The following is a 27,497-nucleotide window of genomic DNA, read 5'->3' as shown; positions in this document are numbered from 1 at the left end:
GAAATAGAGTAGGCAACCATTTAGATTACTTCAAATTTACAAAGGTGTTATATTGCTAGGTACTTTAAAACAGTCTTCAAAAGCACAAAATTAAGTATCGTTAGTGGATTATTAATTTCTTAAAAGGCTGGAACCAAGGAGAATGTTAAACTACTATGAACCGAAGAGTAAACAAAAATTTTAAATAAAACATTTCATGCCGTGAGTTCTATTCTTTCTCCTCACTTACAGTACTGAATTTACTGATTAAATATTGTTACCAAGTTCAAAACACAATTCACCTCACCAAACCTTTTCTCTCTCCTCCTAAAATAAAACAGTTAACATTCCTCCTCTTCCAGGATTCCCTATTTCTATTCATGATTCAACCAAGGATCACACCTGGCTCTTTCCACCTGGCTCTTCCCTTTACTGACCATTCACTTCCATCTGGTTACCAAAGCCCATCCATTCTTTGTCTCCCTAATCTCATGCTTCCTTCTTGTTTTAAAGAGCTACTCTCATAGTCTAATTAGTTTCTCTACCTCCAAATTCTCTCCCTTCTATAAAAGCCAGATATGACCTACTGCAAACTACAGATATCAAAAGGTATCTACCAAATTAAATTCAGGCTTCCTAACTTCATTAACTCTATAATCTGACCTCAATTTTACTTTTCTAACCTTCTAGCTCACTATTTGCAGACATTTCAGTTAACTGAACTACTGTTTTCTCAATAGGCCTCATATCTGCCTATTTCCATTTGAGGTGCTTTACCTATAAAGCACTCTTCTTCATTCTTTCCTCCTTGAAATACTATATATTCTTCCAGTTCATATGCTATCATCCCTTTAGAAACTCATCTACAATCCACTCCATCCCAAATGGTTATACTATTCATCTCAACACAGCACTCTGTTTATGCATTTATAACACAGCATATTTTATACGCATTTCTATGTACTTAAAATATTTCTTCCCTTCTAGATCTTTAAATGATAATGATCACATTACACTTAGAAGCTTATCAAATAATATATATTTTTAAAGTCTCATTTATAAGTATTTTCTAATGAGTTTATCAACTTTGTAAAGTGAGACAAAACTGTGTTAATTTTTAAAAATAAATTGTTATTGTTCCTTTTAGATATGCTAAAATTAAAGATGTTCTTTCTCCTTAAGAAATAAACGGGGAGGAAATAAAGACTAAACTGATGTATATGTTTGCGGTGGCATTACTTACAACAAAAATCTGGAAACAAATTCCAGAAAATAAAAGAACACAAATTTTGGTATATTTAAATAATGAAATGTTAAATAATCATTAACAACATCCCCACCATAATATCATTTTAAAATGGTATTTTAAAACTATAGAGATATACTTACTAAATTGTTACTCAATTATTACTGAAAAATAGTTGAGAAACAAGAACATATTCCCAGTCCATAATCAGAAATATGTTAATATATGAATACAGAAAAACTGTCAAATGACGGCAGTATTTATCTGTGCATGACAGCATTATGGTTGATTTTTATTTTCCCTATATTTTCTGATTTCACGACCAAGAATATGTAATAAAACCATCAAAAACTAAAAATGTGTTATTTCAAAACAGTAACACCCAGCAAAAGAATAAAATGAGACTAAACTTAGATATTAATAAAGAAATAAGGTATTTTTAAAGAAATAAGGCAATGGCACCCCACTCCAATACTCTTGCCTGGAAAATCCCATGGACACAGGAGCCCGGTAAGCTGCAGTCCATGGGGTCGCGAACAGTCAGACACAACTGAGAGACTTCACTTTCACTTTTCACTTTCCTGCACTGGAGAAGGAAATGGCAACCCACTCTAGTGTTCTTGCCTGGAGAATCCCAGGGACAGAGGAGACTGGTGGGCTGCCGTCTATGGGGTCACACAGATTCAGACACGACTGAAGCAACTTAGCAGCAGCAGCAAGGTATTTTAAAGTAAAGTGAAAAACACATTACTAAAGGATTACAGAATGTTTTCTTCATGGCCTAGAAAAGCTGAAATAAAATTCTGCAGTGCTAGAACTGAAGAAAAATGAGTAATTATGTAAACAAAATATTATGGCTTAAAGAATGCCATCAAAATTCAAGAAATTTTCCTTTTAACCAAATTAACTCCAATAATACAATTATATTCAGCATAGATTTTTATTGCATGTAAAGTAACCATAACAATTCTTCAAGATATAAAAATAATCATTGCCTTTTAAATTCCATCAGCATGGAAAAAACATCCATAGAAACTGAAAGGAGAAAACCATGGGCACTTTAATATGGTTTATTTATTAATGATTTCCACTTTTCTACTTAACTAACACAATCCTAGTCCAAAGAAACCCTATAACAATGGCTGAATACATTTCCTCCATCGTTTTAATATGTATCTCACATATCTGATACACCTTTTGCCTAGGAAAATTTAGTATCTATGAAGTGAGACTTTATTTCTTCAAAACAATTTTAAAAATACATGAGGTTTGTGAAAAATGACCTTTTACAACAGTGCTACATTCATAAGACATATTGGGGACATAGAACCCAAAGAATACAGTCGGCCCTCCTTTTCCATGAGTTCCTTATCTCAGCATTCAACCAACATGTGGATGGAAAACACAGCCGACCCTTAAACGACATGTGTTTGAACTGCACAGACCCACTTACGCTTGAGTTTACTTCAATAAATACTTGTATTTTCATTTTACAGATCTTTAAGTGTAGGGAAAAGTTTATGTTCGATTAGAGATCACAATACGTGGAATCATAAAACTAGGATTTGAGTTCTAATTCTATCCAAATTGTTTCTGCTTCTTGCCCTTGGGTGAGTCTATTCAGTTTCTGTTTTTAAGGTAGAGTTAACAGTATGGGGATTTTCAACTGCATGGAAAGTCAGTATACCTAACACTGAAGTTGTTCAAGGGTCAACTACATTTGGGGGGGGAAAATTCGGGAAATTTCCAAAAAGCAAAACTTGAATTTGCCATGCCAACAGTTATTTACGTATCATTTACATTGTATTTATAACTATTTACATTGTACTAGGTACTATAATCCAAAAATGATTTAAAATATATGCAAAGGTTATATGCAAACAGCAGCACCAGCTATAAGGGACTTGAGCATCCGTGGATTTTGGTATCTGCAAGGGTGCTGGAACCAATCCTCCACGGATACTGAGACAGAGACTGTACTTATTCAAAGGCAATGGAAACTAGACCACCTAGGCTGCCATCTGTAACAAGAATCCTTAGTAACTGCTCAAATTGTGCAACTGAAATCTTCCATACTCCTGTTCTTTCAAGAAAAATATGTGGCTCCATTTCCAATCAGATAAAAACACTAACATATCAAACACAAAGACAAAATCATTGGTTCCAAATCATTTTAAAAAGCTTCTATTTGTTAGACTGCTCAGATTAGGCATCTACTACTATTACTGCTTCTCTTCTGGTTAATGGATTTATAAAGCATTCTCCAAGCCAATGCATCCTACAGAGAGATACCATGGCAGACTTGATACAATATAATTAACCCAAAGTTCCAATGTTAACCACAAAGTCTGTTGTGCCAGGCAGTTACTATGGACCTTGGATAGTAGCACAGCATAGCATTAGCACAAAGGGATACAGAATATGATATATAACAGAACAAAGAGAAAGAACTGGGTGTTACCATAGTTAAGTTTTTGTTCCTTGGTTTAAATATTCTTCATACCACACACGGTTATAATGAAGTACCAAAGTGGTATCACAATGCAAGCATCTCGGTAAAATAATGATTCATTTCAATAAGCCATCAGCAGAATGGCAAAAAAAAAAAAAATCTGTGCATTAGAATTTGATCTGCCTCAAATAGAATATACTATTGTAAATAATTTTAAACATAAGCGCAATTTAGTGAATAAGGTAGGAGACTGGGAGACTTAAATTTTCAGATTCCATTTATAGCTTCTCACCAGTCACCTGCTGTTTTGACAAGTTACTTACCAACTTGTGCTGCCATTTCTCCGTAAATTTATCCCCTAAGATGAGGAAAATTCTTGCAAACTGTGTCACAAGCATTTTGAAAGGAACCATGAGTTATTGTGTAATGCTCTTGAAATTCCTCAGATGTAGGGTCCTACACAAAGTAAAGTATTATTATACATCTCTCTAACAGTAGTCAACTGTTTGCATTATGATTTTTTCCCTACTCTCAACACTGTGACTCTTGGACACTAACCTTTCTCATAGTAAAGCGTCCAAAGCAAGCCTCCATTCCTGACCCAAGTAATCATTTTTTCAAGTCTTCACATCATCCACATCATTCTCTTCCTTAGAAGGTATTGTGAAAATTGGGAGTTATAAAACAGCTTCTTTGGTATTATATGCTTTGATTCCTTAAGCAATATATGGTATAATTTGGAATTTTTAATCTACTGTAATGTGAATAATTGTATTTCCCATATTTATATATCTATTTTCCTATATTATTTTTCAAATTGCAACTTTTTTTTAAAGGAAGTCATTTATAGATTTATGTTTTATGAACAGAGAAAACAAGTCAGGAAATGAAGAAGCAAGAGAGGCAAGCAAATTACTGCTATATGACCCAAAGCGTTTTCACTGCAATGATCAACAGCAGAAATAACCATTTAGGGACACAAAAAAACAGAATCAATGCTCATAATCTTTTTATCTTCTGTAGAAGAGTTGAGCACAAGCTGTAATAAATTTTCTCATACTATTCAAAATTTTATCTACTGGTGGCTTTGCAATGAAGTCAGTCTTTGGTTCAACAATAAAATATACATATTTGAATTTTTAGTTTGTGTTGATAGAAGTATTATATCTGAAACAGAATTCTCACCCTTCTTACAGGGTTCCTAAAATGGCTTCACTTTGAATTTATGCACAGGGAAGGGACCGGGGAGGTATAATAAAACATGATGTCTTCACTGTATAACCTTAGTTATAAAATAGTAACTTTTGAGAGATTTTTTTTAAAGCTCTCAGAATTACATTAAAATAATGGAAACTAGCTTCCTCCTAGATGAATAAATATTCCTCTACATTGTAACATGGCAGGGGCAAAACTTTGTGGGATAAAGATAAAACCACAGAATTTAGAGTGGTCTAGTATTTGCTACTCTAGTGATTAAACTTTTAACATCAGTTTCCTCATCTGAAAAAGAAGGACCATAACACATGTCAGCTGATATGCAAGACTGCTGAGAGGGTTAAAAGATATACATAATCTACTTGAAATAACTTTGTACACCATAAAAAGTTATTAAAACAGTCATTTTAACATAACTATCACATTATTTGCAAATTATGGATATAAAAGTTTAGCACTATGTCTAACAGAAAACAAAAATAGATGTGTAAAACATATTTAGGACCATGGACACTAAATCTTATCTATGGCTAGATAGTGAGTAAATAATCTTAATAAGAAAAGTACACTTCCTAAATGTTATCCTCAAATTTCAGAAGCAAATTTAGAAGTACAAAAATAAAACAATTTTACTTAGGTGGACTGACGTAACACTTTGAAGATTAAATATACTATCTACCTGTTAGCTATGAATTAAGGAGGAAATTGAGAGGTTCTAAATTTTAAAAGGTTTAAAAAAATTCCTATGAAGGAAAAATATATACAAGAAAGTGAAATAGATATACACACACTTCTGTGCAAACAGTTCAGAAAGAAGCAGTAGTGATAGCAAGGAATATGCGTATACAAGAGAAGGAAGATGAACATGGACTTAATCTGCATTCTTAGCATAATAAAGGAAATCAGTGAACTCTCCCCAGCTAGTTACTAGAATGTCCAGAATGGAAACTTCTCCCAACAGGCCATAGGACAAATCTATTTACTACACTGTAAGGGTAGAGTCCTCAAGGAGGTTATCATGCCTCTCAAGAATAGCTTATCTACGAATAAGGCCATCTCTTCCTCTTTTACTCCTTAATATTTAGTATGCTTATAAAGTGAATTTCTGTAAGAAAACAATTCTTAGCTCTGTTTGCTTTCTTCATGACTTAAGTTTAAGGCTCTGACGAAGTGAATGATGTTTATTGTACGGTCCTAAAATTCAACCAGACTCATTCTCTTCCCAGGAGACTTTAAAACAAATTAAATAAATTCCAAATCTTTTCATTCATTTCTCAAACTCACAATTGTTTTAAAAATGGTTAGGAAGAAGCACATTTAAATCATTAAGGAATTATTCCAAAGGGAAATAATTTTAGTTAAAAGCATTATTACATTTTCCACCCAATCCCCTTAAATCAAAACTGATTTAAGATTAAGTCCCTATCAGAGCAACTACCTCCGTTTGACATTTTACTTTTCCTACCTATGTAACTCGGTACACTTCAATACATCATTTAATTTGACCTTCTAGTAATAAAAAGTTTTTCTCAGGATAAAGACTCTCTCCTATAAAGCTAGCTATTTCAGCTCCAGATTTACTTTCTGGCTATTTATGTGATCAATCATAGAATTAAACTTAAGACTTCATTTTTCCCAGAAATCTTCAATTCCATCCAATGACATTTCTCATCATTTAAACTTTCTAGTCTCAAAATACATGCCACGTCATGTAGAATTTCAATTCTCTCTAGTTATTTCATTTACGTATGCCTTAATGCCCAACCAAGGCTCTGAATTTTTCGAAGATAAAGTTTATGTATGCCTTTCATTTTTCTATCCCATAGACTGTGCCGTACTCTGAACAAGAAGGGAATCCTAAAGAGGTATCAAAACTTAGGTAAACCCACCCTCCCAACTTTATATTGCCAAATAATGGCTCCAGGATGAAGCAACAGTGATATAAAGGTCACAATGCAATCATCACAATGCCAGCATGACCACAAAGAAGCCCCTTCTGGCGAGTGAAGTTTCTCAGAACCTCACCTACAGGGTTAAAAGCTGTTCAGGTACTAAGTCATTATACTATTAGCACGTGGTGTCTACCACAGAAGAGATGTTAAATAACATTTAAAGAATTTAAATCTTAGTAAATTTTAGTAACAATATTGGCAATTTCTATGTGCTAGCTTTGTACTTTCTACTTGCCCTGTAGCCTCTCAGAAATTACTAAAGCAAAACAGAGATATGTTCAGATACATTTGTGGGGCACGTTAAGTGTAAAAATAGTAACAGCCCCATTACCACGAAAATCTCAACCTGAGGCAGTATTCCAAGCTAAATAAAAAAGGTAAAGGACTCATCTGCCTCTGAAGCAGTGATTACAAATAGGTATCAACAAATTACCACTCATGTTTAACAACATGACAATCTCAATGTCTAAGATTATGAAAATCTGATGATTCCATAGAATATTCTTCACAAGGCAGAGTAGAAGAAAACCACCATTTACCTTGTTTTGCAATAATTAAACCTCTTGTATTAAGCATCACTACCATTCATCCAAAAAAAAATTAAATTACAAATTAAAGCAGAAAAAAAGAGATTAAAACTATCAACAAAAAAAAAGATGAAAACTACACAGTAATTTACAAGTCAGAAGAATGAGGTTGGGCATGGTGGTGAAATGATTATGAAAAATGAGTAACAAGCTTTAACACCTTTAATATCTTATACCTTCATTAACCTCTTAAAAGACTAACAAGGAAAAAACCACTTAAATAATGATGTGGTAAAGAAAAATAACTGCCATAGAAAACACTTAGATGCCATTATTGTTAAAGTTAAAATAAATTGTCAATCAGTACAGCTGTAATCTTATCTGAATTTACCATCTTAAGAATTAACTTTTAGTTAACACAATTGAAAAAAAAATTCACATATTTCTAAGTGTGGTAATATTTGACTTTAAAATACGTATAACAAGGAAAAAAGAACATGAAATGTGACCAAACTCCTCAAAATTCTCATTATCCTACAAATTATTTTAAATTTGGTTTGTATGGCTACTACATTATCAGGACACCTCATAGACACAAAACTTTCAATAGCTAGTGTTACTACTTAAAAGTAGGAGACTAGGGAAATAAAAAACATGTCAAACTAAATAAAACCGTACATTTAAAATACAACAGAGAGAACAACAGAATAATTAGGATTATGTTTTGGTCAAGTAAAAAGGTTTCATCTTAAATTTCCCCCCTTTCTGATATATGCAAAGCACACAGTAAATTATACATTTAAAACCTGCTCAGTGTGGCTGAACAGTACTTATAAAAAAGGACCTACATACTGTATATTCTTTATCAATATACTCAGTATCAAAGAAGATCTATATACTGCAAGGTAGTTTTCTCCATTGTTTTATATCACCAAAATTAATTTCTGAAACCACAGCTTCATACATTATAATAGCAGCAGTTAAAAAAAGAAACAAAATAAGTTCTTAGAAGCATGCAAACTGTAAAGGATATATTTAATGCCTAGTTTGCTTTTAAAGCTTGGTCAAAAAAAACATGAGTTTAGCAAAATTGTTTGACATTTCCAACTTAATATAACTATTAGAAGAGCAAACAAAAAAATTTTCAACTTACCTGGTTTCTTTCTGGATTTTTCATGACCTAGCTGCCCTAGATCATTACATCCACACGTGTACACTGTTCCATCATCCAGAACAAATACAGTATGTCTGAGTCCACATCCTACATCTCGAACCTTTTTATTTACAAAAAAGTCACTTTTTCTGGGCTCTAGTACAATTTCTTCATCAATTCCACCCAAACCTAGCTGTCCAAAAGAAGCATTTCCCCAGCACAACATGTTTGTGATTCTTCTGGTCTTCCAGCTTCAATAATAAACTCCCTTCTGAAACACTGGCAAGTTGGTGGTGTCCCTATGTCTGAGAAGACAGAAAAGAGTTAGTATGACTTCAAAGAAAACAATGTATAATTGCTCTTTCAAGTGCTAGGCTACAATACTCACTTTGTATTAAACATGAAATCTATAGGGTGCTACTTAAGTATCATTCAGTTTCCAAAACCAATCAGTGGTATATTCTTAAAATTATTACATAGAAACGTTCAGGAAAAATATATCACTTCCCGTGACTACAAAACTTCATTATTAATTAGCTTTGACTTTTTGTTATCTTCTGATAGACTAACTGAAATATTAAGTATGTTGACGAAGTTAATCTTTTTTTGCTTTTTGCTTTGGATAATTTCAGTGGGAGTAAGATATAAGACATCTGTCCACTGCCCCCAAAATCAGATATATACTCAGTGAAAAACATAAGACTACAGAAACATAAACGCTTGCAATCTCCCTCGAGTCACAGAGTAAGTGAATAATTAGACTTTCTCATAATACCTACCTCCACATTAACAGAAAACTGAAGTTCTTATCTGTACTAGGAAAAAAACAATAATGGAAACTTTGAGTTTCCCACAATTTAAAAAGACTCTTCCAACTATTCATAGTTAGAGGTCCCAGGGAAAATTATAGTTCTCTAGTTAAACACTTATCTTAAGAAAACCACCTCCAAAGATCATACCTTACAAATCAAAATATTAACACTCTGACCTCACAATTATATTTAAAAACTAAACCAGGGTACCTAATTACAATACAAAAGTATGCAGCTTAAAGATCAAGAGTCTCCCCAAAAACTCAGCATTTTCTATTACGAGTGGTAACCATGACTGAAAAATATTTCCCCAAGGCAATCTATGTCTATCTATACCCCTGAGACAATTATTTGAAGATGGGGGGAAAAAAAACTGCAAATACCATTGGCACTGTCGATTTTTCAAGAACAGAAATGGGGATTGGGACACTGATAGTCTGATGGCGAAATCTGTAGAACTTTCCAGTACACTGAATATTTCTTCGCTTACATAGACACGGTAACAAAGAGCTCACTTCATCTAAACCTATACAGATTTTTAGACACATCGCGTACTAAATAACACAATTACAGGAAGCCCGTCTTATTCCCGTTGTAGTCACCCACATTCCTTATACAGAACCTGAGACGTTTCCAAACCCAGCTTTCCTACGTTCAGGCTAGCACAAGTGCTGAAGCTGTCTCATTCCATCCATGACCCACCCATTAAGAAAAGTTTCATTTCATTCTTTTGGGGCATCTGAACCCGATAGTTCCCGCGAGTTATGCACTGTCTGATCGGTTTTTGCTGTTTTTTCAAGGAGAGGACAGGAAAACACCCTAATTTCAGTGCACGAGGTTTATCCATCCTTTATCTTTAAAAAGTCAGAGGGGTAATGAGAAAGACGTCCTCTCGCCAGCAACAGGTAGGGGAAAGAGAAGCACTTTATTCCCAGCATTCCCTGAACATGCACTCAGAACAGCTCCGGGGAGCCGCGGGAGAGAAATCATATGCACACACCCAACCTCACGGGCAGACCAGTCAACTACGGCAGCCGCCCGCTCGCAGCAGCCGCAGAGGCCAGTGGACGAGGCTCCGCACCTCGGCGGCCCTAGTCCCAAGGAAGCCCTTCCCCAGGGAGGTGCGACATTCCAGCCCCCGGGCTAAGGGGCCCGGCACTGCCCTCGTCCCCCACCCCAGCCCCCACCCCGAGGAAACGCTGAGAAAGCACCCAGCGCCAGGCTGGCCTGTATCCGCCCAGCCCGGCCTGCCCCCTCCCTAACGCCGTCACACGCCCCCGAACCCGCCCGGGCAACGACTCACCGGACCCCTCAAGGCAGGGGAAGCCCAGGGCGGCTGGGGGGCGGCGCCTCCCCCGAGAGCGAGGCAGCTGAGGCTGGTCTCCAGCTCCTGGACCCTCCTCCTTCAGCCAGTGGCAGCGAACACCAGCGCTCCTCCGGCGTCGGTGAAGGTGCTCCTCTGCTCCTCTCTTCGGCTCCTGTGAAACTTTACCAGGCTCCTCAGAGAAAAGCAGCCGCCACTGCTGTCCAGTCCAGAGCCAGCCGTCAGCTACCCGGATGGTGCGGGAGGGGAAGGACGGGAGGAGAGAGAAGCGGAGAGCACTAGGGGTGGGGAGACCTGGGGGAGAGACTGGGGAGGAGAAGGGAGAGGGGGAGGTGGTAACGCGGGGGAGGGGGAGGGGCTGGCCGGAAGTGAATCGCAGAGCACGCGCGCGAGCCCGCCCACTTCCCGGCCCGCGCGCCTGCGCCGGAATCCTCCCAGGGCACACCGACCCAGGCGCCTGCGTCGTGTGCTGTTTTGCGTTGCCTTTAGAGGAAAATGCCACATGCAGAAGTTGGGGTTTGCCAGACGAGCGGAGGCGTTTGATGTGTCTTGTAACAGCGTTTCAGCGTGCACAAGGTCCTTTTAGTGAAGAAATTTCTTCGATTTTGGGCTAGATTGTCTTTTTCCCTATTGGTTCCAGTCTATTTAATTCCACCTTTATCCAAGGAGAATTTGAAGTCGCAGAAAAAACATCGCAAACTTGTAATTAAAGGCTGATAAAGTCTTTTATTTTATCCCTTAGCCTCACATGGAGCTAATCTGAGCATACCAGATGTATTCACAGCAATGATGGAGCCTATTGGCATAAAATATCAACACAAGTTCATGCTCCCGATAAAATGTTGGCTGCCATCTCTTTCTGCACTCTTTCTTGGAGATAAACATATTATGCCTCTTTCATTCAGAGAAAATTAAGTAATGTGTGTGGCTGGAGTTACAGCCTCACATAAACAAACTGCATTTCCTAGACCAGTCAAGGGGGGAAACTTAAAACAAGGCTCTATTGAAACTTTATGTCACGCTTCTGTAGTACCTTGACTTCAGAATGTTGAGAACCTAGAAAAAATTCCGCAGTAAGCCATTATTTCTTTATCGCATTGAAAAATGTATCACAGATTGGAAAGTGTCTGTGCTAGACTACGTACGTCTATTATTAGTTCCTTAGGGCTGCCATAACACAATACCACAAACTGGATTTCTGCTTGCTTAAAAAAACAAATGTATTGTCTCACAGTTGTGGAAGCCGTAAGTCTGAAATCAAAGTGGCAGCAGGGCTGGCTGTCTCCTGGGATCTCAGGGAATTCTCTCCATACTTATCTCCTAGAGATGGTTGCTGACAGTTCTTGGCATCTTTTGGCTTGTAGAGGTAACTCCTGCCTCCATCTCCACATGATTTTCTTCTCTGTGCCTCTGTGTCTTTCCCTCTTATAAGGAAATCAGTCATTGGATTAACTCCCACCTTAATCGATTGTGACCTCTTTTTTAACTGCATTGCATCTGCAATGACCCTATTTCCAAATAAGGTCACATCCTCAGGTACTGGAAGTGAGAACTTCAATTGTCTCTGGGCAACCCAATTCAACCCACAACCTTATTTCTGAGAAATAAGAGTAAAAATTATAAGGTACTTAAAGCATAATTTCAATGTTGGGAGTGGTGATGATGCTCATGAAACATACTTAATTCTTATTCTGATAGCTTCATTGCCCTTGTAGGGCTTTTGTTGTCTTTTAACCTTCAGGACTTTATGTCTCGGAATGTATCATTAAAGGGGAAGTTGTGGGATTTGAGTCTTCAAGGTATGTAACAGATGGTGCAACAAATAGACACTAAATATGAGTGTTAATGTGATAAGAGTGTTCTTTTACCTTTTAAACATTCCAGTGAGTATTCCTAATGAGTGAAAACTAATTTCCAGGAGCTCCAGAAAATGAGGGCACCACCCGAGCTTCTTCAAAGTTTTGTCTGGTCACAAAATTAGAAAAGGAAGGTATGGAGGGGGGAGGGATAGTTAGGGAGTTTGGGATGATCATGTACACACTGCTGTATTTAAAATGGATAACCAACAAGGACCTATTGTATACCACATGGAACTCTGCTCAAGGTTATGTGGCAGCTTGGATGGAAGTGGGGTTTGGGGGAGAATGGATATATGTATGGGATACATGTGTATGTATGGCCAGTTTCTTCCTTGTTCACCTGAAACTACCCCAAAATTGTTAATTGGCTGTACCTACCCCCAACACCAAATAAGAAGTTCAAACTGTGGGGGAAAAAATTTTTTTTTGTCTGGGGAAGTGCCACATACCACTTCACATCTGCACACATAATGTTAGGAAGAACTACACACCTAGATGCAAGGGCACTAGGAAACATAACCTCTGCTGAGTTTCAGGTACTGCTTTATACCAGAGAAGAGAGCACAAATTGGTGGACAGCTATCTCTGCTACGTGGATGCATCTCTTCAATATTTTACAATATAGATCTTGCTTGTAGCAAGTGGAATAGACTTTTGTAGATATCCCTTTTAACCTTATAAATTTATGAAACTGTGAGGTAAGATATCAGAAAAAAAGGCTATGATTACCTTTCAAGTGAAATAAGCGTAGGGTCAGAAGGTTATTAGGATAATATAAATTTGTTGTATAAAAGCAGCGTGAGTAACTGATCATGAGTAAGTATGGCCTGTGGTGCTGGTTTGTCTGGATTCAGAGCCTGAACCTACAAGCCACTCAGACCTCCGTTCTTCTATCCTCCCAAAGATACCTACAAACATTTACTAATGGTCTGTTTTACAGAAAATTACTTCTCGGTCACATTTCTATGACTGGGGGAAATTAATAATCCTTCTCACTAGGTTGTGGGAATTTAATAAGATAACACGTACAATACCTTGAACTTGGCCAGTGTTTTGTAAATGTCAGCTGAACTATTACTAACATTACCTCTCCTGAACTACCAGTAGTAAGAGAACATTTGGGAAACCATTCCATATCACAATGATATAATTTTAATATAGAACAAAAGTAAAATATGTTTTACCTCGTGTGTTATTTTCACTTACAAAAATGCTCAGACTATTGAGAAATAGGTGTTCATTCTGTCCCACTCTTTCCCTTGCTGCCTTCCATCTAGCCATATTGCTTGTGCTGTATACCACCTGACCTCCTTCATTCAATTCTGCAGTCATGTTCAGTTCAGTTCAGTCTCTCAGTAGTGTCCGACTCTTTGTGACCCCATGAATCACAGCATTCCAGGCCTCCCTGTCCATCACCAACTCCTGGAGTTCACTCAGACTCACGTCCATCGAGTCAGTGATGCCATCCAGCCATCTCATCCTCTGTCGTCCCCTTCTCCTCCTGCCCCCAATCCCTCCCAGCATCAGAGTCTTTTCCAATGAGTCAACTCTTCGCATGAGGTGGCCAAAGCACTGGAGTTTCAGCTTTAGCATCATTCCTTCCAAAGAAATCCCAGGACTGATCTCCTTTAGAATGGACTGGTTGGATCTCCTTGCAGTCCAAGGGACTCTCAAGAGTCTTCTCCAACACCACAGTTCAAAAGCATCAATTCTTCTGTGCTCAGCTTTCTTCACAGTCCAACTCTCACATCCATACATGACCACTGGAAAAACCATAGCCTTGACTAGATGGACCTTTGTTGACAAAGTAATGTCTCTGCTTTTGAATATGCTATCTAGGTTGGTCATAACTTTCCTTCCAAGGAGTAAGTTACCTCCTCAGTCTTCCCTGATCACCCTACCCAAAAAACCAGCCCCTCACTTTCTATAACTTACCCTGCTTTATTTATGTCTATTATCACTACCTGATATTTATGTGTATAATACATAAATGTATATTATATTTATTATATTATATATGTCATGTATAGCCTGTACTCTGTAACAAGAGAAGCCACCACAAAGAGAGGCCCATGCACCACAACAAGGAGTAGCCTCAGCTCACCACCAAAAATAAAAATTAATTAATAAATTAAAACATACTTTAAGAATAGAATTAACAGAATTGGGATGGATGGTTTGTAGGGGATCAGAGAATGGGAGGAGTACTGGGCCACTAGGAGCTTTCTGACTTGAGGACATTTACCACAAAGAGGATGGCTGATGAGGGAAGAACAAACTTTGACTAGGAAAAATGAAGTGGTCTGTTTTGGCCTTAAGTCTGAAAAATCAAGAGTGTATTTCTATATTAGTTTCCTAGGGCTGCCATAACAAAAATCCCACAGACTGGGTGGCTTAAACAACAAAAATTTATTTTCTCACAATTCTAGAGGCTAGAAGTTAGATATCAAGGTCCTGGCAGGTTTCTTCTGAGGTCTCTCTTCTTGACTTACAGATGGCTACCTTCTCCCTGGGTGTACACAAGGCCATTCCTCCCTCTGTGCATTCTCTCTGTCCTAGACTCTTCTTACAGAAGCACCAGGTATAATGGGCTGGGACCCACTCGTTTTACCTTAATTACCTCTTTAAAGCCCTATCTCCAAATACAGTCACATTCTGACTTACTGGAGATTAGGATTTCAACATATGAATCGGGGAGAAGGGGGACAGAATTCAGCCCATCAATTTTTTTCTTCCTTCTGAATTGCATTTTAAAAGTCCTTTTAATGTTGTCTTACTGGGTATGGACCTAGCCCCATAATGAGTGAGATGAAAGAAAGAATTCTCTTCTGCCACATAAATGAGAAGGCACAGAGAAATTTTCTCTTTTTAATAGATGCAAGCAAAACAGTTTTCTTGATAATATTATATGTTATATGCCACTTAATCAACAACATGAAGAATAATAATTCTAGATATTTATTATAGACTCCTTCTCAACTTTCATTCTCACATTTATACTAATCTCATATCCTGCTCTAAATTTACATTCTGACTCCAATTTCCTTCTCAGTATCTCAGAGTGAAACAGTAGTAATGACCATATTATAACGACCTGAAACATTTTTTAAATGCTTTCTTTTATAATTCTCTATAATTTCTGTTTTCTATCCCCTTATTACAAGAATTCAGCTGGCATTCAAACAGGCATAAGCCTGAAAAAAATCACATGTAATGTGGCTATTGACCAGTATGTGGGGATGTGTCCATGCCTTTGAAATTACAGCATGATTATTCCAGTTACTATACTTTCTAAACAGAGAGTGCGCAAAATGACTGTACTGATTTGTGGGGGTTTTTTTTCCTTTTTTGCAGTCTGGGCAGTAAAAAATAAAAACTTTTTATTGTTGTATGATAAACTATGCTTTTAAATTAATTTTATCCCGCAGCAATCAAAAGATGAGAATTCTGTAAGTTGTAATAATGAGCATCACAAAAGAATTAGGTATTAAGTATAGAATCTATACTTCTATGAATCTTTTAAGTCTATCTGTTTTTCTTTTAAAGGAAACAATTAAAATAGCAACAAAGAGAAGAAATCTCAACTCTAGAGCTTAATGGTCGAACTTTGGGTTGCAAATCAAGCTATTTTGCTGCTACTGATTTCAAAAGGTCTTATAAAGATATTTGAGGTTGAAAAGTTCTAATTCAGCTGTCAGAAATATGAAATCTGGAAAATTTGCTTTATTTTCTTCCTTGTGCCAGGTTCCATACCAAAGTAAATCAGCAATATAACCCTCATCTTTGTATCAGTTCAGTTCAGTTCAGTCATTCAGTCGTGTCCGATTCCTTGCAAACCCATGAATTGCAGCATGCCAGGCCTCCCCATCCATCACCAACTCCCGGAATTCACTCAGACTCATGTCCATCAAGTCAGTGATGCCATCCAGCCATCTCATCCTCTGTCGTTCCCTTCTCCTCCTGCCCCCAATCCCTCCCAGCATCAGAGTCTTTTCCAATGAGTCAACTCTTCGCATGAGGTGGCCAAAGTACTGGGGTTTCAGCTTTAGCATCAATCCTTCCAAAGAAATCCCAGGACTGATCTCCTTCAGAAAGGACTGATTGGATCTCCTTGCAGTCCAAGGGACTCTCAAGAGTCTTCTCCAACACCACAGTTCAAAAGCATCAATTCTTCGGCGCTCAGCTTTCTTCACAGTCCAACTCTCACATCCATACATGACCACTGGAAAAACCATAGCCTTGACTAGACGGACCTTTGTTGGCAAAGTAATGTCTCTCCTTTTCAACATGCTATCTAGGTTGGTCATAACTTTTCTTCCAAGGAGTAAGCGTCTTTTAATTTCATGGCTGCAGTCACCATCTGCAGTGATTTTGGAGCCCAAAAAGATAAAGTCTAACACTTTTTCCACTGTTTCCCCATCTATTTCCCATGAAGTGATGGGACTGGATGCCATGATATTCCTTTTCTGAATGTTGAGCTTTAAGCCAACTTTTTCACTCTCCACTTTCACTTTCATCAAGAGGCTTTTTAGTTCCTCTTCACTTTCTGCCATAAGGGTGGTGTCATCTGCGTATCTGAGGTGATTGATATTTCTCCCAGCAATCTTGATTCCAAGAAGCTTGTGCTTCTTCCAGCCCAGCATTTCTCATGATGTACTCTGCATACACAAACATAAATATATGCACACACACATATATATATGTATATTTTTAAGTGGAATGCTTTACAGCCTTCAAATAGGATCAGGACTAAAACTAATGGTAACTACAGGTTTTAGTCAAATTAATAGTACTAATTCTTTTTTAGACATCAACCACAGTATGAGTATCCTCATCTATAGAATCCTTTATTAATAACTTGTGAACTAAGGATATAAAGGAAACAAACTTGCTGTGCATCTTATTCAATTATCACTTTTTACATGGGAAATTGACAATGTGTTTGGTTTTTTTTTTGGGGGCGGGGGGTGCCTCCTGGCATGCAAGATCTTAGGTCCCTATCCAGGAATCAAACCAGCGGCTCCTACAATGGAAGCACAGAGTCCTAACCACTGGACTGCCAGGGGATTCCCGACAACACCTGGCCACAAAAGTAAGGAGATAGAAAAGCTTTTTAAACTCCATTCCCTCTTCCCCTACCTCCCGGAACTCCTGTGCTCTAGAACCAACTGTTGGTACCAACATACAGATAACTTTTATACATATTGATTGCAAATTTTTTTTAATGTATACTGCTACTCATGCTTCTTTTGGAAAAAATGAAATACATTGCCAAAATAACTGGCATTTAGAAATAGATAACACAGAGACATTTTTATGGACAGGTTTTCATTAGGGTTTGAAAATGTATTTTTATATGCTCCGTGTAAGATCTGATAGCCTGAAGGAACAATTGAGCAGTAGTGACTAGGAAGGACAGAGTGTTCCTAGAAGACAAATTATAGTTGCCACCTCCACATTGCCTGAATACAGTTTAACCGCATTAAAATGACAGAAATGTTTGCCCAAGAAAAATGCCATGCAGTTCAAGCTGCTATTTTACTTTAAAAGAGAGAGAGAGAGAGAAGAAAAATTACTCTTTGTCAACATAGGGATGTTAAGAGGTGAACTGAAGGATTCTGTGCTGCTCACTTTCAACAAACTTCATCTGTTCAATCTTTAAAAGGAAGTTTTACCCAGCAAGCTAACTTCCAAAGAGCGTCTTTCAAACTGCTCCTAATTTGCAAGCACTCAGAGTGTTGACCATAAAATAGAAATAGTATGAGCTGGTAAATGTTAGAATTTATTCCTAGTTTGGAAAGCATTTTTTTAAAGTATTGCATCATCAGAGAATAAAATTATACACTGAATCTACAGTAAGGATGAAATACCCTATCATCCTTTTCCTAGTTACAAATAGGGAGACTGAATAAGATGGTTTCTTTCATTTAACATAAAACTATTCTGTTTAAAATTAAATGTGTTTTGTATGGGAAATTCTCATTTAAAAAATTAGTAGATTTTATCACAGCAAGATCCTCCATGACCCACCTCCTAGAGTAATGGAAATAAAAACAAAAATAATCAAGTGAGACTTAGCTAAAGTTAGAAGCTTTTGCACAGCAAAGGAAACTATAAGCAAGGTGAAACAACAAACCTCAGAATGGAAGAAAACAATAGCAAATGAAACAACTGACAAAGGATTAATTTTCAAAATATACAAGCAGTTCATGCAAATCAATACCAGAAAAACAACCTAATCAAGAAGTGAGCAGAAGACCTAAACATTTATCCAAAGAAGACATATAGATGGCTAAAAGAACATGAAAAGATGCTTAACATTGCTCATTATTGAAGTGAAGTGAAGTCACTCAGTCATGTAAGACTCTTTGCAACCCCATGGACTGTAGCCTACCAGTCTCCTCCATCCATGGGATTTTCCAGGCAAGAGTACTGGACTGGGTTGCCATTTCCCTCTCCAGAGGGAATGATCGAACCTGGGTGTCCCGCATTGTAGGCAGATTCTTTACTGTCTGAACCACAAGGGAAGTCCTTAGAAATGCAAATCAAAACTACAATGAGATATCACCTCACTCTGGTCAGAATGGCCATCATCAAAAAAATCTACGAACAATAAACACTGGAGAGGATGTGGATAAATAGATACCCTCTTTGTTGAGAATGTCAATTGACATGGTCACTATGGAGAATAGTATGGAGATTTCTTAAAAAACTAGAAATAAATCTACCATTTGACCCAGCAGTCCCACTACTGGGCATATACCCTTGAGGAAACCATAACTGAAAAAGACACGTGTACCCCAGTGTTCTTTGCAGCACTATTTACAATAGCTAGGACATGGAAATAACCCAGAGGTTGATCAACAGATAAATGGATAAAGAAGTTGTGGTACACATACACAATGGAGTATTACTCAGCCATGAAAAGAAACACATTTGAGTCAGTTCTAATGAGGTGGATGAACTTAGGGTCTATTATACAGAGTGAAGTAAGTCAGAAAGAGAAAAATAAATATCATATATTAACACATATATGTGGAATCTAGAAAGATGGTACTGATGAACCTATTTGCAGGGAGCAATGGAGATGCAGACACAGAGAACAGACTTGTGGACACAGGGGTTGGGGAAGGAGAGGGTGAGATGAATGGAGAGAGTAGCATGGAAACATACACACTACCATATGGAAAATAGATAGCCAGTAGGAGTTAACTGTGTGACTCAGAGAGCTCAAACAGGTCCTCCATGACAACCTCGAGGGGTAGGATGGGGTGGGAGGTGGGAGGGTGGTTGAGAGGGAAGGGACATATGTACACCTAGGGCCGATTCATGTTGATGTATGGCAGACACCAACACAATGCTATAAAGCAATTATCTTTCAATTTAAAGATAAAATTTTAAAATAAAATTTTTTAAAATAAATTCAATTAAAAATAAAATTTTTAAATAAGAAAAATTAAAATAGATTTTTAAATATTAATGATTATTGTTAATAATTTAAACAATTTGGTAAAATAAAAAGAAGAAAATATCAGAAATACCACCTCAGGAGATAGACACTGATAATATTTATTGAACATCACTGTGATGTTTTTTCATCCTCCTAAGTATGTTGCACAGACATAGAAATTGGTATGTTAACCTAAGGATCTTGGACCTTTAGAAACTATTTTTATCCAACAACATGCTAAGGACCTCTTTCCAAATATGGGGAGCTTAGTTATGTTCATATAGGTGACATGTAAAGACCATGAACTTCTACAGGGCCAATTATCCACATATATAAATAAATAATGGATATGTTCATTCTTATTCTGTTCAAGTAGAATCAGATCTTAAGTTGCATGTATTTAGGTGTATCTTATTATATTGAGAGTGTCAATATATATATGAGCGTCATCTGTGCCTTGATTGCCTAAAATGATTTCTCCAGGTTCTTCAATCTCTCTGGCTCCACAAAGTAGCAAAATGCTCACACTTGACTTGTGACTTGTTAGTCGCTCAGCAGTGTCCGACTCTTTCCAATCCCATGGGCTATAGTCCACCAGGTTCCTCTGTCCATGGAATTCTCCAGGCAAGAATACTGGAGTGGGTTGCCATTCCCTTCTCCAGGAAAACTTCCCAACCCAAGGATTGAACTGAGTTCTCCCACACTGCAGGCAGATTCTTTACCGTCGGCCACCAGGAAACTTACTCAGAGGGGTATAGAAAATGCTCAGGATATAGAAAGGAGAAACTTGAGATGCTGTTTAGCATATCTATTTTGTCCACTGCATTTGTATATTTATTCTTAATGAACAATTTGTTTGATTATACCTATAATATATATGAAGATATAATTTTTATTCATTACATAAAAACTAAGCTCTCCTCTTTGAATCTGTCTATATATTGAAATATCTTATTAGCTCTTGAGGACAGGGACTCTGCTTTATTAATTTTTTATTCTCACATCTTAACAGAGATCATAGAACACAGTGGAAGTTTGATAGATCTGTTATCAAAATTACATAAATGAAATCCAGATGTGCTTTGCTCATCACTGTATCCATGACTTAACACCTTATTCACAGTAGAAACTTAATGAATGTTTGTTAGATAAACATGATGTGGAAATCTGGCTACTGGGAAGTACCACTAACATAAAAAGTTTTCCTTAGTCCCTAGGATTCAGGTAAATTCAGATTAGAGTAAGCATAAATCTGGGAGATATTTTACTGACTACTAAAAAATAGCTCAGTTATACAGAGATGGGTTGGGGAGGAGCAGAGAGAGAAGTTGTAACAAACAAATGAGACTTGGAGGAGAAAATAGCTCCTCTGAGGGGAGCAACATGCTCTGATACCCAAGGCAGCGCATGAGGAAGCAGCCTAAAATTAGCAGGATGGGCAAGCCCACGGAGGGAAAGCCACAGCAGATTTCCCCACACTCAACAAGTGAGGTGAAGGACCAGGAGCCCCGGTGGAACCCTCCTTAGCCTGTGGAGATCTGCTACAGTTTGTGCCAGGTAAGGTGCTTCTTCAGAACTCACCTTGGCAGGTAAAGCAAGTGATTTCTTAAGGGAATGTGCAAAAATCGAATGATTTAATACTGCCTAGTAAAGAGATACCTCCAGGAATCTAATGATTAAGAGAGCGATAAACCTATTCTTGTATCCATCCTCATCCAAACTATTCATCTGAACCACCCCTTTTTACCTTGTTAAATTAGGGCTTTCTGGGGTATGTAGGTGCTGTTTTTTTCTCACCTTGTTGCTGTTTTTTTTTTTTTCCTTACGTCCTCCCTTGTTGGAATAAAGGGAGGAGCCTGTCCTAGGAAATCTGTAAAACCAAGTGGAAGAACAATAAGGAAAGAGTATTTCCAAGTGATATTTAAAGACTGGATAAGAGCAGAGCCGAAAAGGAAAGGTTAGAGAAAGATTAGAGATACCAAAATAGGACTCAGTGGGCAACAGTGTTCTTTGATCATAGGTGACGTAGAGTCGTTGAACTGGTCAAAGACAGACAACAGAATCCTGGAGGAGGCCAAGATTTTCTGTGTTGTTGTTTCACAAAGAACTAGATCAGTGATTTGCTTTATGTTGCATGTGAATTATTCCCAATTATGGTATTTATCTATCACTCATCATATTTTCTGTAAGTTCCCATTTTCTGTGCTGGAATTCATTTTTACATTACCTATTTTTCTGAAGTTCAGTCCAGTCAGTTCAGTCGCTCAGTCGTGTCTGACTCTTTGTGACCCCATGAACCGCACCACTCCAGCCCTCCCTGTCCATCACTAACTCCCGGAGTCCACCCAAATCCATGTCCATCGAGTGGGTGATGCCATCCAACCATCTCATCCTCTGTCGTCCACTTCTCCTCCTGCCCCCAATCTTTCCCAGCATCAGGGTCTTTTCAAATGAGTCAGCTCTTTGCATCAGGTGGCCAAAGTATTGGAGTTTCAGCTTCAACATCAGTCCTTCCAATGAACAACCAGGACTGATCTGCTTTAGAATGGACTGGTTGGATCACCTTGCAGTCCAAGGGACTCTTACTACTCATTAATTGTAAAACCCTCCATTCTCTTAAGAGGGTATCTCAGGATTGATCTGAAGGGACAGCAGAAATGCAGAACTTTAAAAATAATTATAGCTATATTGAGATATAATTCACATACCATACAATTCATCTATTTAAAATATACAATTCAGTGGTTTTTACCATATCTACAGACTTGTACAACAATTTCCACAATCAGTTTAGGATACTTTATCATCTTCTCCAACGAAACCCATACTCAACAGCTGTCACCTCCTCTTTTCTTCCAACACTCCCCTTACCCACAACCTTGCTGCTGCTGCTGCTAAGTCACCTCAGTCGTGTCCGACTCTGTGCGACCCCATAGATGGCAGTCCACCAGGCTCCCCCATCCCTGGGATTCTCCAGGCAGGAACACTGGAGTGGGTTGCCATTTCCTTCTCCAATGCATGAAAGTGGAAAGTGAAAGTGAAGTCACTCAGTCGTGCCCGACTCTTAGCGACCCCATGGACTGCAGCCTGCCAGGCTCCTCCATCCATGGGATTTTCCAGACAAGAGTACTGGAGTAGGGCGCCATCACCTTCTCCGACTCACAACCCTAGGCAACCACAAGTTTACTGTTTCTGCAGATTTGCCTATTCTGGATATTTCATAAAAATGGGATCAGGCATAGTGGTCTTTTGTGAGCTATTTTGGGAGCAGCTGGGGAGCTCGGTGTGTAGCAAGAGAGAAAAGAACCTCTTCTGTTTTAGTTCTCTAATGATACCCTAAATGAATGTACTTCACTGCATCAGGCCATATCCAATATTATTATTAAATAAAAATTGTCATTATTGAAAAGAATTTAATCATATAATAAATGAAAATGAGATGTCGGGTGAACAGTGCCTGGCAGATATTAGATTCTTGGTAAACAATCATATTTTTTCCTCTATCCTACTCCCAGTGTTGAACATTTACTCACATTATAAAACATATAGAGCAGATTTGAAGACAATCTTAAACTTAGCAGACTACTTTGAACATACTAGTTACTCAATAAATACCTTTTAAAATAGGAAAAGCAGGTATAGTCAAGGATGTGTGCATTTTACAGCTATGATATTATTTCGTAAAGGCTATGGAAAATAGCTTTATTTGCTGGACTAGGAGGCACCAATTATAATTTCAAGTCTGAGCTGATATCAACTGCAATCTTAAATAACTGACTTACTTTCTTTGGTCCTCAATTTATCTACAAACTCCAGCCCAAGAAAGATAGGCTGGATCATAGCTAAAATGCTGTCCCCATCGTTCATATTGTGGAAATATCTTATGGCAGGGTCTCCAAGATACACCTACTTTTTGTATATTTCATACTAAAGGTCACACACTGGATTATAGGACTCCTTCTTAGGGAGGTTCAGTTGGTCGACTGTCATTAGATCTTGCTGCTTATAATTACCTTGATGAAATCACCAGGTTCCATTGTCTGGTCCTCAGGTATCCAAGGTCAGAAACTTAATTTGTTTTTCAGAAATTCTTATAGTGATGCAGTCCTTTTGCAAGGTTATTTACATTAACCAAACTCCCAAGTCATGCAGCATCCAAAATTCCTATTTGTAAATTTACAGTGAGAAAGATGGCTTGAGAGCAAACTAAATGTCATATTTTCCTATCAACTTATTATTTAAAAGAAGTCTATTAAAAAAAATCTCAATTGAAATTAGAATGCTGTGGCATCCAAAATTCCAATTTGTTAATTTACAATGAGAAGATGACTTAAGAGCAAACTAAATGTCATATTCTCCTATCAACTTCTTATTTAAAAGAAGTCTATTTAAAAAAATTCAATTGAAATTAGAATGCTGTTGCATGAGAATGCTGTTGCACCAAGGTAAGTAAATCATGGCACCTAGCAGTATTGTTCTGAGTTGCCAACACCACCATCAGGAGCAGAAAAGACTCTCTTGGATGAACATCGCTGGTTCTTTCCTCTTTGACTTCCCTTTCCTACTTGTCATTCCAATCATCTCTTCAGATATAGATGCAGATATAGATATGTGCTAGTCCTTTCAGCTGTGTCCAACTCTCTGGGATCCTATGGACCATAGCCCACCAGGCTCCTCTGTCCATGGGATTCTCTAGGCAAGACTACTGGAGTGGATTGCCATGCCCTCCTCCAGAGTATCTTCTGAGATATAGATATAAATATTTATATACACACTTATATTTGATAGATAGGTAGGTAGGTAGATACTATCAGTTAGGCTACGATCAAATTACAGTTCTTTTTTCTACTGATGGCCTTGATGCTTTTTTTTGTGAGTGTACCTTGGGGGCAATTTTTACAATTTTTTTTCTTCTTATAAATATCATACACCCTTATTAGAAGTTTTTTTTTTTTTTAAGTACAGCTAAGAAAAATATGAGAAAAAAATCTTCCACAGTTCTACCACCTGGTTATAACCAATTGACATTTTGGAATACTGTACTCCAGAATCAAAATAAAATAAAACAGGGTCATATTACAAATACTATTTTTAAGACTATTTTGGGTTTTTTAAAATCTTATACAAACATTATTGCTCTTTAAAAATGAGTAACTTTAAAGTTTAAAGAGGTATATACAAGTATGGGCTTCAAAGTCTCAGGTGAAGTCGCTCAGTTGTGTCCGACTCTTTGCGACCCTGTGGACTGTAACCTACTAGGCTTCTCCATCCATGGGATTCTCCAGGCAAGAATACTGGAGTGGATTGCCATTTCCTTCTCCAGGGGATCTTCCCAACCCAGGGATTGAACCCAGGTCTCCCTCAATGGAGGCAGACGCTTTAACCTCTGAGCCACCAGCGAACTGAACCAGTTCTCTCTCATTGAACTAATTTTTTTTAACTAGTTAAAATTTTACTCTTTAATTAAAAACCTCAGAGGAAGAGTCACAGTAGGACTTGGAAACCAGTGCTTTCATCTTTGCTAGGGTTCACTGTATTTGCTCTTAAGTATAATTTTTGTTGTTCAGTCACTACGGCATGTGTAACTCTTTGCAACCCGGTGGACTACAGCACACCAGGCTTCCTGTCCTTCACTATCTCCCACAGTTGGCTCAAACTCATGACCATTAAGTCGGTGATGCCACCCAACCATCTCATCCTCTGTTGCTCCCTTCTCCTCCTGGCCCTCAATCTTTCCCAGCATCTGGGTCTTTTCCAATGAGTCGGCTCTTCACATCATATGGTCAAAGGATTGGAGTTTCAGCTTCAGCATCAGTCCTTCCAGTGAATATTCAGGTTTATAAAATGACTTAAACCTCTTTACAAAACTACGCTATAGAAATACAGCCAGCAGTATTTTATCACAAATAAAATTTCCCTTGTGATATGTGAATTATGCTGCCCTAAAATAATCTTACTAAGTCCTGTTCATTAGAACTTACAAAGAAAACAAATGAAAAAAATAAAAAAGGTGGTTGTAACTGTGTAAAGATGTAAGACATGAGACATGAAACGCAGTACATGCAAATAACTCTTTCTTGCCATAGTGTACAGCAGTATCTTGGGCATTGGCATGGTTGGAGAACCAACCATAAGTCAGATTGCAGAATGGAGGCCCCCGCCTCACTTCTGACACACCAGCCATTTCACACTCTACAAACTCAGAGTACCTAGAACAAGCTTAACATAGACTCTCAAGGCAGGAACCTTCTCAAATCTTATTTCCAAGTCCAATCAGAAATGAACAATGTAAGGAATTTCCCCCCAACCTTCCTTTAAGAACACAAAACAAGTTTGAATGTTCATAATAGGTTTCCCTATTAAATAGTTTCCCTATTGAACTGTTAAATAATCAACTTCATAGGGACAGGAAGTAGAATGGTGGTTGCCAGCGTCTGGAGGTAAAGTGCGATGGGGAGCTATTATTTAATTAGTGCAAAGTTTCAGTTGTACAAAATGAAAAAAGTTCTGGAGATGGAAGGTGGTGATGGTTGTACAACATGAATGAACTTAATGCTACAGAACTGTATGGTCATTGCAATTAAAAATAAATAATTTTTTGAAAAAGAATAGGTACCTGGAGATCAAAGTTCAAAATAAATTTTTAATTAAGACCTTTCCTCACAATGTCAAAATAGAATAGAATTATGCTAAGACAAGTCATTTATTGGTATGAAGTTGATCCACAGATGGGTAAAAGATATTTCTAATAATTTCTAATATTTCTAATAATATTTCTAATAATTCTTAAATCATATTATCCTATGTATGTGGACACAATTCACTAAAACTTAAAGATAAATGCAATAAATAGTGATCTATCCAAATTAAAACTCAACACTCAGGTTGTTTTTGGTCATTTTTTTTTTTTTAGTATTGAGATGCTATGTAACTAGCTAGTTAATTATTCTTTATGTCAGCTTCCTCACATATAAAATGTGAGTATTAAAGCAGATCTACTTATAGGACTCTGATGAGAAATAGCTAATAAAAAATAATGAAACACTTTTCAAATGTAGTGTTAGTGCAAAAGATCATTTAAATAAAAGTATTAAAAACATCATTGCTCTTTGTATTTGATATCTACCCCAGTTCATCATCGTTATCATTAGCAGCATTTATTTAGTAGATCTAAATCTTCTTTATTTTATTCCATGTGGTGTTTATATACATTCAACATTAATCTATTAGACAATTCAGGATCATGGGAATACTAAAATGTCCCTCACTTCCCTAGATTTCTCCTCTCTAAATCACTTGACCTTAACAATAGTTTTGTCAACTTAAAGTTTTGTACTAATCTTATGCTAATATCCTTTCCTAGATCAGATGAAAAATAGGATATTTACCAATAAACTCAATTATCTCCTGTCCTAAAGCACATACCACAGAGTGGATAGACTGCTGTGATATTTGTCACCACTCTACTTATTTGGCTAAAGAAGGCTTGTTTGATACCTGGTTGTCAGATCAAATTATAATTGAAACC

At 37.4% G+C, this 27,497-nt stretch overlaps 2 protein-coding genes across 4 annotated transcripts in view; one reads left to right on the top strand and one right to left on the bottom strand.

The window, feature by feature from the left end:
- Positions 1 to 10,851, bottom strand: part of HERC4 (HECT and RLD domain containing E3 ubiquitin protein ligase 4) — a 123,956-nt gene extending 113,105 nt beyond the window's left edge. The window contains exons 1-2 of the mRNA XM_052639676.1: positions 10,640 to 10,851; positions 8,525 to 8,829 (exon numbers count right to left, since the gene is read on the bottom strand). Coding sequence (XP_052495636.1) covers positions 8,525 to 8,750 — 226 coding nt within the window. The 5' untranslated portion in view covers positions 8,751 to 8,829; positions 10,640 to 10,851. The remainder of the gene's footprint in view (positions 1 to 8,524; positions 8,830 to 10,639) is intronic.
- Positions 10,852 to 21,420: 10,569 nt separating this feature from the next.
- The window catches only part of MYPN (myopalladin), a 102,139-nt gene continuing 96,062 nt past the window's right edge, over positions 21,421 to 27,497 (top strand). Inside the window, exon 1 of one of the 3 annotated variants that reach the window (XM_052640116.1) lies at positions 21,421 to 21,526. The gene's annotated coding sequence lies outside the window, so the exon portion shown is untranslated. The remainder of the gene's footprint in view (positions 21,527 to 27,497) is intronic. The other 2 variants (XM_052640117.1, XM_052640115.1) reach the window with 2 other exon arrangements.

The sequence above is a fragment of the Budorcas taxicolor genome, chromosome 5 (assembly GCF_023091745.1).
Source record: "Budorcas taxicolor isolate Tak-1 chromosome 5, Takin1.1, whole genome shotgun sequence".
Taxonomy (NCBI): Eukaryota; Metazoa; Chordata; class Mammalia; order Artiodactyla; family Bovidae; genus Budorcas; species Budorcas taxicolor.
Note: the sequence above shows the minus strand (reverse complement) of the source record. Positions and strands in the feature narration are given on the sequence as shown.